The sequence below is a fragment of the Ochotona princeps genome, chromosome 8 (assembly GCF_030435755.1).
Source record: "Ochotona princeps isolate mOchPri1 chromosome 8, mOchPri1.hap1, whole genome shotgun sequence".
NCBI classification, from domain to species: domain Eukaryota; kingdom Metazoa; phylum Chordata; class Mammalia; order Lagomorpha; family Ochotonidae; genus Ochotona; species Ochotona princeps.
In genome coordinates, this window is record NC_080839.1 from 31,004,789 (window position 1) to 31,018,765 (window position 13,977).

Consider the following 13,977-nt stretch of genomic DNA (forward strand, 5'->3'; position numbering starts at 1 on the left):
TTCTCGGGCCCGGCGGCGTGGCCTAGCGGCTAAAGTCCTCGCCTTGGAAGCCCCGGGATCCCATATGGGCGCCGGTTCTAATCCCGGCAGTTCTACTTCCCATCCAGCTCCCTGCTTGTGGCCTGGGAAAGCAGTTGAGGACGGCCCAATGCATTGGGACACTGCACCCGCGTGGGAGACCCGGAAGAGGTTCCAGGTTCCCGGCATCGGATCGGCGCGCATCGGCCCATTGCGGCTCACTTGGGGAGTGAATCATCGGACGGAAGATCTTCCTCTCTGTCTCTCCTCCTCTCTGTATATCTGTCTGTAATAAAATGAATAAATCTTTAAAAAAAAAAAAAAAACTTAATTTCTCAAGAATAAGTCTATGGAAGACCATTGTTTCTATTACCAATTCCCAATTTCCTCTCCAACTCCTTCTACCTTAGTCTTCTTTTTAAATACAGATGTCACAGTTAAATTTTGTGTGTGACAGGACTTTTCATGGTCTTCCACACAAAATCCTCCACAGTATTTAAAAGAAATACTTTCAGAAAAAAAAAAAAAATTGGCACTTACAGATTTCTTTGCTCCACACCATCTAGCAAGGTGTTTACCAAATTTTCATAGTTCCTTAAAAAAAAAAGAAAAGAAAAAAATCAGATAAGTTACTGTTTTGGTACAACAATAAGATAAAAATCAAATATAAATTCAAATTCTGGCCCAATTTCTCTCTCCCTACATCTCATTGCCAGCTGATAAAGGCCTTGTAAGAAAAAAGCTGAGTGAAAAGTAAATGAATGAACAACTCAAGTGTTCCTGACTCAGCATCCAAAACCAAATCTGTAAGCATCAAACCATTAGTCACAAGGTCTGTACTTCTCTGGTACACTGGGAATCCTCTATAATAATCTATTACCAATGAAGAATTTTAGAGAGCATTAACGAAGTATATGCATATACTTGTTATAAGGTAAAAATAAAATCAAGCTAAGGCCCCTGGTTTGAATGTTATCACTAAAGCATTTTGGCTCCAACAAGTAAAAATTAATGTTCCAATATCAAATCTGATTAAAAAGTAACTATGAAATATTGAGCTCAAATACGGAAGTTAAACTTAGGATGTAACAAATGATGTATATCACATAGGTAATTTCTATAAAGTTTTACAATGAAAAAACTCAAGAAAACTCATATTGGAAGATGCAATATTAAAGTAACTTCTTTTTTTGAAAAGGAGAATTAAACTAAAGAAAATATAGGAAGAGGTCTTGCAGCTGTGGGTTCACTCACCAAATGGCCACAATGGCCAGAGCTGGGCTGGTCTGAAGCCAGGAGCTTCCTCTGCCTGTCCCACATAGGTGGAGGGGCAAGGACTTGAACCATCTTCTGCTCTTTACCCAGGAGCATTATCAGGGAGCTAGATGGGAACCGGAGCTCCTGAGACAAAAACCAGTGCTCTTTTGGGATGCTGGGGCTGCAGGCAAAGGACTGGCCTACTGCAATACTGCACCAACCCCTAAGGTAACTTAATTTTTTATGCTGACATTTTCCACCTCCACAGGTAAAAATGGAAAAATTTTGAAAAATATTATTTTTCAAAAGTCAATGTATAAAAATAAGTAGTTATAGTGGATGGCCCTGTAGAGTTGGAGGTTAGCTTGCTGCCTGAGGCACTGGCATCCTGTGTAGGCTATATTTTGATTCCTGGCTGATACATTTCCAATCCAGCTCCCTGCTAATATGCCTAGGAAAGCAGTGGAAAATGACCCATGTTTATGGGACCCTGCAATCACACAGGAGACTCGGAAGAAGCTTGTGGCTTTGTTTCATTGGCTTGTGGCCAATGTGGTCATTTGGTGATTAAACCAGTAGATGGTAAAAAATTTCTGTGTCTCCTTCTCTATCTGTAACTCTACTTTTCAAATATTTTCTTTTTTAAAGTAGGTATGGTACATCAGAGATTTAAAGCTTGCTATTACATTGTTTATCTTAGCATGCTATTCATTCATTACCTTAGGGCATCAGCATTCTTTTCTTGTTGGCGTTTAAGTCCTTCTTTAATTTTTTCTGGGCTAAGCAATGTCTGGTTGACAGAGGGGTTTTGTGACTGTTGTAGTAATTCTGCTATTTCAACACATGACTTTGGAATCTTATTATAAAGAAAAAAAACAGGAAAAAAATAATATTCTGACACATACTAAAGTCAGGCATAAAAGGCTACATATTTTATGATTCATTTAAGACATGTCTAATAACAGGAAAATCCATACAAAATAGATCACACATTTGAAATATATACATATTTTCCTACAACAAAGTAGCAGTTGTCCAATGGCTATAGATGCCACAGTAGTGAAAAGCAACTGTAGCTGTGGGTGATGAAAATGTTCCACATTTAGAGCTGTGATGCTTATACAACTCTGCACATATACTACTGTAAACATGCATGCATACAACTACATGTTGAGAGGAATTTTTTTATGGGTCAGTGTTTCAAACAGCAATTAAGATGCTTCTTGGGATAAGTATACCAGCTGCTAGGGTGCCTGGTTCCCTCTCTATGCTCCACATCCAATCCTAGCTTCTTTGAATAAGGGGGATGGTTCAGGTAGTTGGGTCACTGCCCACATGGGAAACCCCAACTGTTTTGATGAGATCTGGATGTCACAATGAGTAAACCAGTGAATAGGAGATATGTCTGTTTCTTTGTTTTCAAACAAAATAGATTTTTTGCATATAAATTATATCTCAGGTTAAACATTTAAAATATTATACCCAAGGACAACTGCAAATAGTAGACTTTTATTTAAAAAGGAATAGCAGGGTTGGTGTTGTGACACTGCTGGAAGCAACCACTTGCAACACCAGTATCCCATTTTCCATATAGCACTGTTGGTTCAAGTCCTGATTGCTCCATTTCTGATCAAGCTTTCTGCTAATGCACCTGGGGAGGACGTCCAATACTTGGTTCCCTGCCAACCATAAGAAAAGAGGATGGAGTTCCTGGTTGCAGGGTTCAGTCTGGTCTAGTCTTGCCTTTGGCACACATTTGGGGAATGAATCAATAGATGAAAGACCTTTCTCTCCCTGTGACTTTGATTGATTAATTGATAGAAAGATAAATAAATCTTCAAATAAGAAAACAAACCCAAAAGTGGGTGATGACTGATGCAGTGGTGTAGTAGACTAATTCTTCACCTGAGGGCTCAGTCATCTGATATGGACACCAGTGTGTGTCCCAGCTGCTCCATGCTAATGGCCCAGAAAGCAGTGTAGGATGGCCTGAGGTCTTGGGCCCCTGCACAAATATGGGAGGCCAGCTCCTGGCTTTAGATTAGCTCAGCTCTGGCCATTGTGACCATTTGGGGAGTGAACCAGCGAATAGATCTCTCTATGTCTTGGAAAAAAAAAATCTGCCTTTCAAACAAACTAATCTCCAAAAAAACAAAAATGAAAAAAACCAATGAAGGGCCAATAATGTGGTATAGCAGGTAAAGCCAGTGCCTGCAATGCTGATACCACATATAGGAGCCAGTTTGTGTTCTAGCAGCTCTGTTTCCAGTCCAGCTCCATTCTAATGGCCTGGACAAAGTAGGAGATGATGACCAAAGTGTTTGGGTACCTGTTACCCACATGATACCAGAAGGTCCTGGATCCTGGATGCCCTGGCCCAGCCCTGGCCATTGTGGATGGAGGATTGTGTTCTCCAACCTCTACCTCTCTCAAACACTTTTGAAATAAAGATAGATAACTTGCTATATCTCTCAATATGAGCAGCATTGAACTTCACACAGGTATTTTTATCTGTTTCATTGTTAAATCATTTAATTCTGCACTGTGAATTATGAACTTAGTGGTCGATCCTTTTCTTGCCCTGAACAATATGGTTAATCTTCTAAAAGAATGAACAGTTTACAAATGAAGCTGTAGACATATAGATAATGGAAAACACAATTATGTATAAATTTTTTATGCCTTCTGGTAGAAAACAGTAGCCATATTCCAATTTGCCACAACATCCTGTTATCAGTAAATAGCACTGAAAGAACAAAATAAAGACATACAATGAGAGATTTTAAAAGAATAATCAAATGCCAAGAATATTTTGGCTTAAAAAAAGAACAAAATGCACTCTAACAAAGTAGTATTTTCATTAAAATATTAATGTATTTTGGCTTTACTTACGTTGAAGTCCAAGCCAATTGTTTCATATTGTCGATGAATCTTTTCTGCAAGGTCATCAAACAGTCTCACTATTGATGGTTTTTCTAGTGACATTGCTTGGCTAAGCCCTGAAGAAACAATTGCTGGCCATGTCTGTACAATACAGTCCCAGTCATGAAGATTTGCCAAGCACACACCACTGTGATTTCCAAGGAGGCAATATAAAGCACCCTAAAGGAAAAAACAAATTTACACAAAAGATAACAGGCACCATTTAGTTTTTACTAAAGCACTTAACTGTTATTTTAAAATTTATACTGGTTTTTAAATGTTTAATGTTGTTTAGTAAAACAGGCTCATAATAAAAACTTGAATTTCATATTTAATTATTTGGCATCCACTTAATTTTTTTCTCATTTAATGTGCAGTTTACTCAAAGACTAGCTATTAATAAGTATGCAGAATTACCACTATATTTTTAAAAACAGATTGTATTCTAGTTTTCTTTTACTATAATAAAGATCATGGCCTAAATAACACTTGCTACCACGAATTTTACTAAACACATACAAATTGTATTACTTAATTATAATGTAACTTCTTACTCCACTGCTCTCTACAGGTTCTATGTAAGATCAGTGGTAACTCTGATTTTGCTGACTTTGACATTTTTCAATTTTGATCTTTACATGACCTTTCCAATTTTGTCCACCAAAAAGCTCTTAACAAAGTCAGTATCATACTATCCAATGAGTTAGAGCCCTTCTACAACATTCAACAATGAAGATCAAGTGAACCGTTTTCTATAAAGGGCCAGAGAGTAAACAGCAGGCCATCCTTCTCTAACACTCTTCTCTTTACTGAGGCATGAAAGCAGCCATACATTATACACAAAGGAATGGACATAGATGTTTCAATAAAGTTTTACTCACAAAAGTAACAACCTAAGCTGAAATTTGTTGATATTTATTTTACAAGCTAACCTTAATGAACATGTTTAGTGCTTGTGTTAAATGCTTTGTAGAAAGCTGATACAGCTAATAGGAACTGACACCGGGTCCCTAGGTAGGCCGCACCTACAGTATACCACTGAACTTTGCCAGGGACTTGTGGCCATGGTCTTGTTGGGAGATGTCCACTGATGGCCTTTGGCAGGCCAGGTACCTGACAGATCCTGGGCAGCTTGCAGCCACTGTGCAACACTGTGCTGGTTTGGGAGAAGCAGGGCAAGGGCCTGACAGATTCCAGGTGAGTGCAACAGCCTGGCTTCTCAACACAGCCCCTTGGTTCTCTTCTCATTCTCCTTACAAATTTTTCTATTCATGCTCAAATACATGGAAATGTGTCTTCAAACTCATGTTTTTTTTAAAAGATTTATTTATTTTTATTACAAAGTCAAATATACAGAGAGGAGAGACAGAGAGGAAGATCTTCCGTCCATTGATTCACTTCCCAAGTGAGCCGCAACGGCTGGTACTGTGCCGATCCGATGCTGGGAACCAGGAACCTCCTCCTCCAGGTCTCCCACACGGGTGCAGAGTTAAAAGGCTTTGGGCTATCCTCGACTGCTTTCCCAGTCACAAGCAGGACGCTGGATGGGGAGTGGAGCTGCCGGGATTAGAACCGGCGCCCATATGGGATCCCAGGGCATTAAAGGCAAGAAGGACTTTAGCTGCTAGGCCACGCCTCCAGGTCCCAACTCATGTTCAGCTGCCTAGTGCCTCTTAGTTTATAGAAGCCACTTAAGATTTGCACAATCCAGAAGCTTAATAATTTTGGTATCTCCTTTTTTTAATGCCCTCACATTCCTGAAGTTCCATCCATTCACTCTGCTAAATGACTCTGCAATAAAGTTCTCTATCAGATGGTTTAAGAGATCATACCTTACATATATTCGAGGGCACCCCTTTGGGATACAGTGTCTTAGATACTTCTACTTCCTTTCTCAAGGTCCAGCCAAGTCACCTAGCCACTAGTGCTCAATTACAACAACTCTTCAGGGAGTTCTGTAGGCTACATTCTCTCCACCATACTACCAATCACAAACACTGGTAAATATATAAGAACTACAGAGTAAAAAAGATTAAATCTGTACAAATGGAACTGATGTCCTCAACTTAAGATACATTTAAAATAAGTCAGTGGACATGGGATACTGCAAAAACAAAACAGTAAATATAGAATCTCAATGGTGGCAACATGAGATTTACTGTAGATTTCTTTTAACGTTTCTAAGTGAAAATCTTCATAGTAAAAGAAGACAAAATTTGTACCTTGAACTGCTGTTGTGTAACATCTTTCCTATCGGGCCGTAAGAATTCCAAAACCAAGGGAATGATATCTCTGCAACAGAAGTTATAGGCTCCCAAGGCAGCAAAAAATGTTTGCTGAGCCTTATTTCTGACCTGCAGAAAGTATTATTAATAAAAGATCTTTACTTAGTGGTAGACAAAGTATAAAAGATTTCTAAATGAATTATCAATAACAAAGCAATAACATGTTTTCTAGTTAGCAGCAAAATACATCAAAACATTTATGCTAAAAAAACCCCCTATAAATGATTACCTTCATATTAAAAGGGAAGCACATTAGCACCAACTAACCATATCCAAGTTATTGTTTATGTTGGTTCAAATATTTTTAATAGGAAGTTAAAAGAAACAATAGGCATTTTTATTCAAAAACAAAACTAGTAGACTATTAAATATTTTAATCTAAGTTAAATTTCCTTTTATGTTCATAGAAAAAAAAATTCCAAGGATTATTTAAATTAGCAAATGAAACAGAAGATTCTAACTTTTTTTTTTCTTTTAAAGATTGATTTTATTTTACTTGAAGGGGCAGAGTTACAGAGGCAGTGGTGGGGATGGGGTGTACCAATCCATTATTCAACCCATGGTTCACTCTCCAAATAGCCACCAAACCTGAGGCTGGGCCAAGGAGAAGCCAAGAACCAGGAACTTCACACAGGTCACCCACAGGTGTGACAGGGACTCAGCACTTGGGCTATGTTCTAATGCTTTCTAAGGACATTAACAGGAAGCTGGATTAATGACAAGGTTTCATTAGATGGCAGCTTAATGTGCCAGACCTAGTCATAGACCCTGAATTCAACTTTTTCAATACGAGCTACACACATTTTGAAAGCAAACAAAGATTCAGTACAGATTTACAGGGAACTATTTAAGTAGCAGTGGAATTTTTACACTTAGTCTTAGTCAAAAGGCTGAAACACAGTAACTAATTTAAAAAAAGGAACAAATAACATATTTAAAAATCGTAAACCGATACTTTAAGAGGGAATTTTTGGCCAGCACAGTGATGTATCATGCTAACTGTTCTTTGCCGGTGACACTGTCATTCCAAATGGGTGTCAGATCCAACTTTCTGGTTGTGACCTGGAAAAGCAGCGAAAAATGACTCTAATCCTTGGCCCTCTGCACCCAAGTGCGAGACCCAGTAGAAGCTCCTGGTTCTTAGCTTTGGATTAGCTCAGCTACAGCTATGCAGCCATTTGGGGAGTAAACCAGCAGATGGAAGATTTTTGTGTCTCTACTCTCTCTTTAAAAACCTTCATTTCAAACTTAAAAAAAAGATTGACTCTGTAATTCACATGGCAGCAGCACCTCAAACCACCAAGCATAATGCCTAGGAGAAATTATGCAGCCCTGCCGGTCTGGTCCTTGAAATCTGATCTAATTCATAGCGATACCACACTAGTACCATCTTTCAACTTTATAGTGAAAAACAAAATTGAGAGGCAATTACAAACAGTAAGATTACTAACTACTAAAAAGCTGTAGGAAGATTAACTTAAATAATACTGGCAATGTGGAAAGTGTTTTCTGTGCTAGTATAGCTTGAGGGACCCTTTTACTTCTGCTTTCCTTACTCCTTAGCTAGTGACTGGAGAGCAATTATTTAAACTCTCTTGTTAAAATGGGGCTACTTAAACTGCATGTAATAACATGGGATGGCTTGGAGTCTGTAGATAAGCCTTACCTGACTGTATGAACTTGTAGATAACCGAAGAAGATCTCTGATCATATCTTGATGTATCTTTTTATATTCACAACCCTCAACAGTTAGTGTTCTTAGCTAAGAAAACAATACAGAGTGTTCACTGAAAGCTCGTTAAATTAGGAAAAGAATAAATAATAAATATACCAAAAAACTGGCATTAAAAAGTCAGTGAAAAAGGTATCTACCTCATGCTGTAACATTACTCTGTCGATCAATAAAGCTCTGATATGTTGTTTTTTCCCATGGAGCTGGAAAACAAAGCAGTGAACATCTCAAGACTTTACCCTAAATGACTCAAGAGTTTCCCTAAATAACCTCAACAAGAGTTCTCTTAATTTCTTAATGAAAAATTACAAAAAAAAAAAAAAAAAAAAAAAAAGAGTGGGGGGCACATAGCAGGCTGTTGAATGGTATGGGGGTAATTTCATTCATTCTAAACAAATGCCATCTTCATGGTACTAATTTTATGGCTACTGAAGGAGACATTGCGTTTCACATCCAATACTCTGCTTTTCCTTATCAATTTGACTTTTCTTTGAGGCAGAACAAAACAGCTGGCTCTTGATTAAGTACAAAAAAGTGTACTAAGATAACTGCTCTTCTCTGTTAACACTTATTTAACAGCCTTTCAGAGTGTGTACTAGAATACAGAATATTTATATTCCTAAAAATTGTGCAAGCTTTAGTCCACATCATCTTCTACTACCCACTCGACAAAGGCAGATATCTATGACTTCAACACTGTTCCCCTTTCACATTTTCTTCTCATTAACCAGCAAGTACCCTAATTCTTTTTCAAATTATCTCTATGCCAACTTAAACGCTTTGATTCAGCCTGTTTTCACTCTCAGACTGTAACAGTTCAACAGTGCTACCTGTGTCCAGTCTCAATCTTAGTACTGATGTTTTCAATTGTGGAAAATAAGCTAAATATTAAACTATCCAATGTTCAGCTAAGATCTGCCAAAGAACCTTTCATGGCAAAGCAGTCTGTCTTAACAAGCAAAATACAAACAATTTAGTATACCCTCTACCATTCTTTTCTATACATACTGCCTCTTAGTTCCACACTTTGTATATATCCCTGCACTTATTTACTATTTCCTATATTTAAAATATCTTAGATCCTTTTCTCTAAAGTTACTTCATATCATCTTTTAAGACTCAACTTCAGTAAATGCCTTCCTCAGCAAAGTAACAATATGCCTACAGAAGAGCACTGCTCTGAACACCTCATGGTTTACTAAGGTAGTTCTTCTCTCCCAGAGCAGCTCATACTGACTGCCATGAGAGCACAATTATAACCTATTTTTTTCTCCGATTTACATGACATGCTATGCTCTAAATTAATGAGTGTTGCAATTACCTATTTTTAACACTTTTAAGATTTTAGAAGGCAGTATACATGCTTTTCTTCACATTTCCATTAGGAGTTCATTTAAAAAATGGTTTTTCTACAATCCATTGACTTGTGTACTATAATGCTTTCACAGGCTTTATGACTAATAATGTCCAAATCAAAGGGTTATTATGCATATTAAGAAATTTAATTTAGAACTATGGGTGAAAATACTAACCCGATTTTCCATTGATTTTTTTACTAAATTAAAGCTTTTCCACCGGGAGTCAAATTCATGTTTGTGAGATCCTTGGAATTGCAAAAGGTCTCCAATAATCTGTAAGAGAATTTTAAATTTTATTTACAAGTCATCACATCAAGCCTGATCAAAATAATCATGCAATTATTAAATGACAACTATACCTTTATGATAAGAAACAATGACTTAGTATCATCTTCAGAATTAACAAGAATATGATCTAAAACAGAAGAAAAAGGACTGTAATTAAAATGTTGTATGAGGGCCCAACATGATAGCGTAGAGTTTGAAGTCCTCGCCTTGAACAAGCTGTGATCCCATATGGGCACTAGTTCTAATCCCTGCAGCCCCGCTTCCCATCCAGCTCCCTGCTTGTGGCCTGGGAAAGCAGTCGAAGACAGCCCAAAGCCTTGGAACCCTGCACCCGCGTGGGAGACCCAGAAGAGCTCCTGATTCCTGGCTTCAGACTGCCTCAGCTCCAGTCATTGCAGCAGCTTGGAGAGTGAACCATTACATAGAAGACCTTCCTCTCTGTCTCTCCTCCTCTCTGTATATCTGTCTTTCCAATAAAAATAAATAAATCTTAAAAAAAAATATATGAACCAATCTGTAAATTTTGATCTGTTAAGAGGTACAAAGTGAGAGACAGTGATCTATCCACTGGGATCTTCACTCTCCAGATGGCTCCAGTGGCGAGGGCTGACCAGCGGCTTTACTGTACATACATTTCCCATATGGGTAGCAGGGGCCAAGATCCTCGGACTGTACTCCTCAGGTTTTCTCAAACCTTAGCAAGGAGCTGAATCGGGAGTGATCATGCTTGGCAGCACTACTTGCTATGCCACAAAGCCAGCTCAGCTACTTAAAATTTAAAATGCTAACTAAAGCATGCATGCTATAAAACAAAATTTCTAAATATTTAATACCACAAATAACTGAATTTCGCATAAATATATATATATATATACTTACTAAGTAGCTTCCTTATGACCCTAGCAATTGTTTCACGATGGTTCTCTCTAGAAAGATCTATTAAAAAAAAAAGAAGAAATGCTCCTTAGACATTAAATTTTATAGCAACAACTTAGATTAATAGGAGATAAATTATCCAGGTAAAAAATAAAAATCATAGTTGCCTTTCTTATAGTTAGAATAGTAGCTAAGAATGATGCATAGTAACTTCTAAAACCAACATTTGAAATTACTTATTTATAAAGCTAAATTGGCAGGAATGTGGAAGAAGCAAAGAGAAGAGGAAAAGAACAATAATTTTTTACTGACACTATAAAGGCTTTAGTCATGTGTTCCAGGCCAGAAATAAATAATTCTTTAATTGGTCACAGATAAATCAATTCAAGCAAATAATTACACCTCCCTGGTGTTAGATTCAGAACATTCAACTAGCACATAAAAAGTCTTAAATACACGTTAATATAAAATTTAACTATTTCAGGGACAGAAACACCATTAAAACATGATTACAACATTCTCATTCACAACAAACGTATCAGTCCTAGAACTGTACCCATGAGTATTAGAAAAGCTAACTTCCACAAATAGAAAGCATTCAAATTATGATTTACCAATATATTTCTGTTTACTACGTATTCTTTAAAGAATTTTCTAATCTCTCCAGAGAAAGTGATGACTATACAATTAATATCCATTTTTTTATATCGAAGAGACTAGGGAAATTGTAACTACTACACTATTCCATTTTAATTCTTATGTGCATCTGCCCAAATAATGCAGATTTACTCAGATCAGGAGTCACATACCATATTCAAGCCCAGTGTACAACTTTGTTTCTTCCAAGGACACCATACTCGGTACCCTGCATAAAAACAAGAGTGCTTTCTCTTATTAATAATACCAATATGAAGGACGATGAAGGAATAAAGGAAAAAATCTCACTGCTAAAAGTTTAAAGCAAAATACTGCTCTTTTATGAAGTACTGATTTCCCATCTTCAACACTTGAATTCTTTGCTCTATCCTTCTGATGATTAGTTGTATGTATGTTTTAGTGAAAAAATACATTAATTTAGAAGAAAGTGTTAATTTAGAGCTTTCCAAGGGAAAAAAAAATTCACCTCCCAAAGAAGCATGCTGATATTTAATCTTCAAAAGTAAAAGTTCAGATCTGATGATAAACATTTATGCATTTACAAAGAAATGTCGGCTTCAAAATGGGTTAATAGTGGTTGACACTCAAATTTTATCAAAGAATATATACAAGCTTCTTGGCACAATCATCATCTTTCCTCTTAAAACTAACAAAAGGGCTATCTCTTCACATCAGCAGCAAAATGCCACTCTGGTCAAAGAAATTTAAATGCAAAAAGATTACATTTTCTAATCAAAGATCTGTCAGAAAGAACTGTCAACACAACCAAATGTAAAGGTCACTTTTTAGGTATGCAAGAACACATTTTATACAAGACTCTACCTAAGTGAAGTTAAATTTTCTTTAATAAAAAACAATTTTCAACATTTCGAAATTTGAAGTTAAATTCAGTAAGTTTTTTTTCTAAACAAAAATAAGTTACTTCCCAAAAGGCAGAACATACGCACAAATGTTTAAGAAACATGGTTAAGAACAGTCACATGGGGCTAATTACTAAACAGAAATTGCATTACTGCTTGTCACCAATGAGCTGACCATTCAGCATTTGTAATTAAGAAATTCTATTTTTAAACAAACATACCCACAGTTCTATTATATACCTTCTGAAAGTAGTTGAATTAAATGGGTTATTTCCATTTTAATATCTGAATTATGAAGTCTGCTGTTTATCTAAATCACGGGCAACATTAATATTAAAAATGTCAGTTATTTAACTATATTTCATGCTGTACTTTAGGCACACCAATACCAATACCTTCTCAAATTGCAAAACCAACCCTACATAGTGGCTTCGTTTTTACTAATTTATTTCAAATCCACTAATATTTTGTACGATAAAATGATCCTTTGCTTGTTTCGAGACTTTCAAGTTCAAAATCATGTTTGAATTTCGTTTTTATTCTGTCATGTCCCAATCTTAAGCAATAATTTGCATAAGCACTCTGAAAATTTGTGATCCCAAAGCACATATGTATCCAAAATCTAGCTAATAAAAAAGAAGTCCTAATGCCTTTACAACGAACTTCCAGCATCAACTGAAACTAAATTTCATCAACAAAGACAAAGTCCTGTGCTCAAAGAAAAACAAGGATAAAGCATTACGGTTACTATCCCTCCATCCCTGCTGGAGCATGGAGAAAAAAACGCCATGGGTTGTTGTGTGAAAATATATGTCTTCCCGCTGCTGTAACAAACATTGGTAGTTTTCCAATGCAGAGCTCTCAGTATACTTTGCCCACCATAACCACTGCCATATAATAGTGATTGAAGCATGAATTTTAATTATTGTCACATTACTCTCACAATTAAGATTTAAGAAGTAATTTTTATTGTAATTTAAATTTGACAGTTTGAAGTGGTTTTGTTGGATGCATTTCTGGTTCTAGTAATACAAAGCACACTGTAATCACCTTTAAAAACAAAACTTTACTGAGTTCTGTTGCTAATTTCTTAAACCCACTTTCTTCTCAGTTAAAAAAAAATAAAAGAAACATTACCTTTTTTCTATGTTAAAATACCACCTCATAGAAGATTTTAAGTATTAAGTAAAACTATTAGATAAAATAGATACAGATACAAAATTTTATATATTTAAGTAAAGTATTTGGTTAGATACATACTTCAGTTTTCATTTACTTCTTATTCACCACACGCTCCTTTTGTGCTTATCTAAGAGTCAAATTTAATCTGATCTTTTCTTCAAGCTCTAAGTGAGATGACATGTTTTATGCTGAATGTCAGGAAATATCAATATTTACACTAATATTTCTCCTAAGACTTCTTGACTGTTCACTCTCTATGGTCACAGTACAGGTATAAGCATGCCTAGGTTGAGCCCTTTGATAGTTAAAAATATCTCAATAATTTTTAGTTATACATGTTATCTTAGCTGAACAGACTTAACACACAGTCTACACTTACAGATCCTTTTGCTAATTAAAATCCATTTGCTACTTCAATAGGGGCCAGCATTCCAGATTAGAGTGATAATTCAAGTCCACTGTTTTGCTTCGGATCCAATTTCCTGCTAGTGTGTTTGGAAGTGCAAAGCAAGATGGCCCAAGTACCTGGGTTCCTGCTACAA

The 13,977-nt window shown here is 36.5% G+C and overlaps 1 protein-coding gene across 6 annotated transcripts in view; it reads right to left on the minus strand.

The window, feature by feature from the left end:
- Positions 1–13,977, minus strand: part of PSME4 (proteasome activator subunit 4) — a 96,661-nt gene that overhangs the window by 25,469 nt on the left and 57,215 nt on the right. For all 6 annotated transcript variants that reach the window (XR_009245953.1, XM_058667784.1, XM_004580143.3 and 3 more), the window contains 10 exons: positions 11,546–11,601; positions 10,740–10,796; positions 9,932–9,987; positions 9,747–9,845; positions 8,355–8,417; positions 8,149–8,244; positions 6,420–6,551; positions 4,168–4,377; positions 1,995–2,131; positions 559–612 (listed from right to left, as the gene is read on the minus strand). Coding sequence is in view for 5 of the 6 variants with exons in the window: in XM_058667784.1 (XP_058523767.1) it covers positions 559–612; positions 1,995–2,131; positions 4,168–4,377; positions 6,420–6,551; positions 8,149–8,244; positions 8,355–8,417; positions 9,747–9,845; positions 9,932–9,987; positions 10,740–10,796; positions 11,546–11,601 (960 nt within the window). In the remaining variant the exon portion in view is untranslated. The remainder of the gene's footprint in view (positions 1–558; positions 613–1,994; positions 2,132–4,167; positions 4,378–6,419; positions 6,552–8,148; positions 8,245–8,354; positions 8,418–9,746; positions 9,846–9,931; positions 9,988–10,739; positions 10,797–11,545; positions 11,602–13,977) is intronic.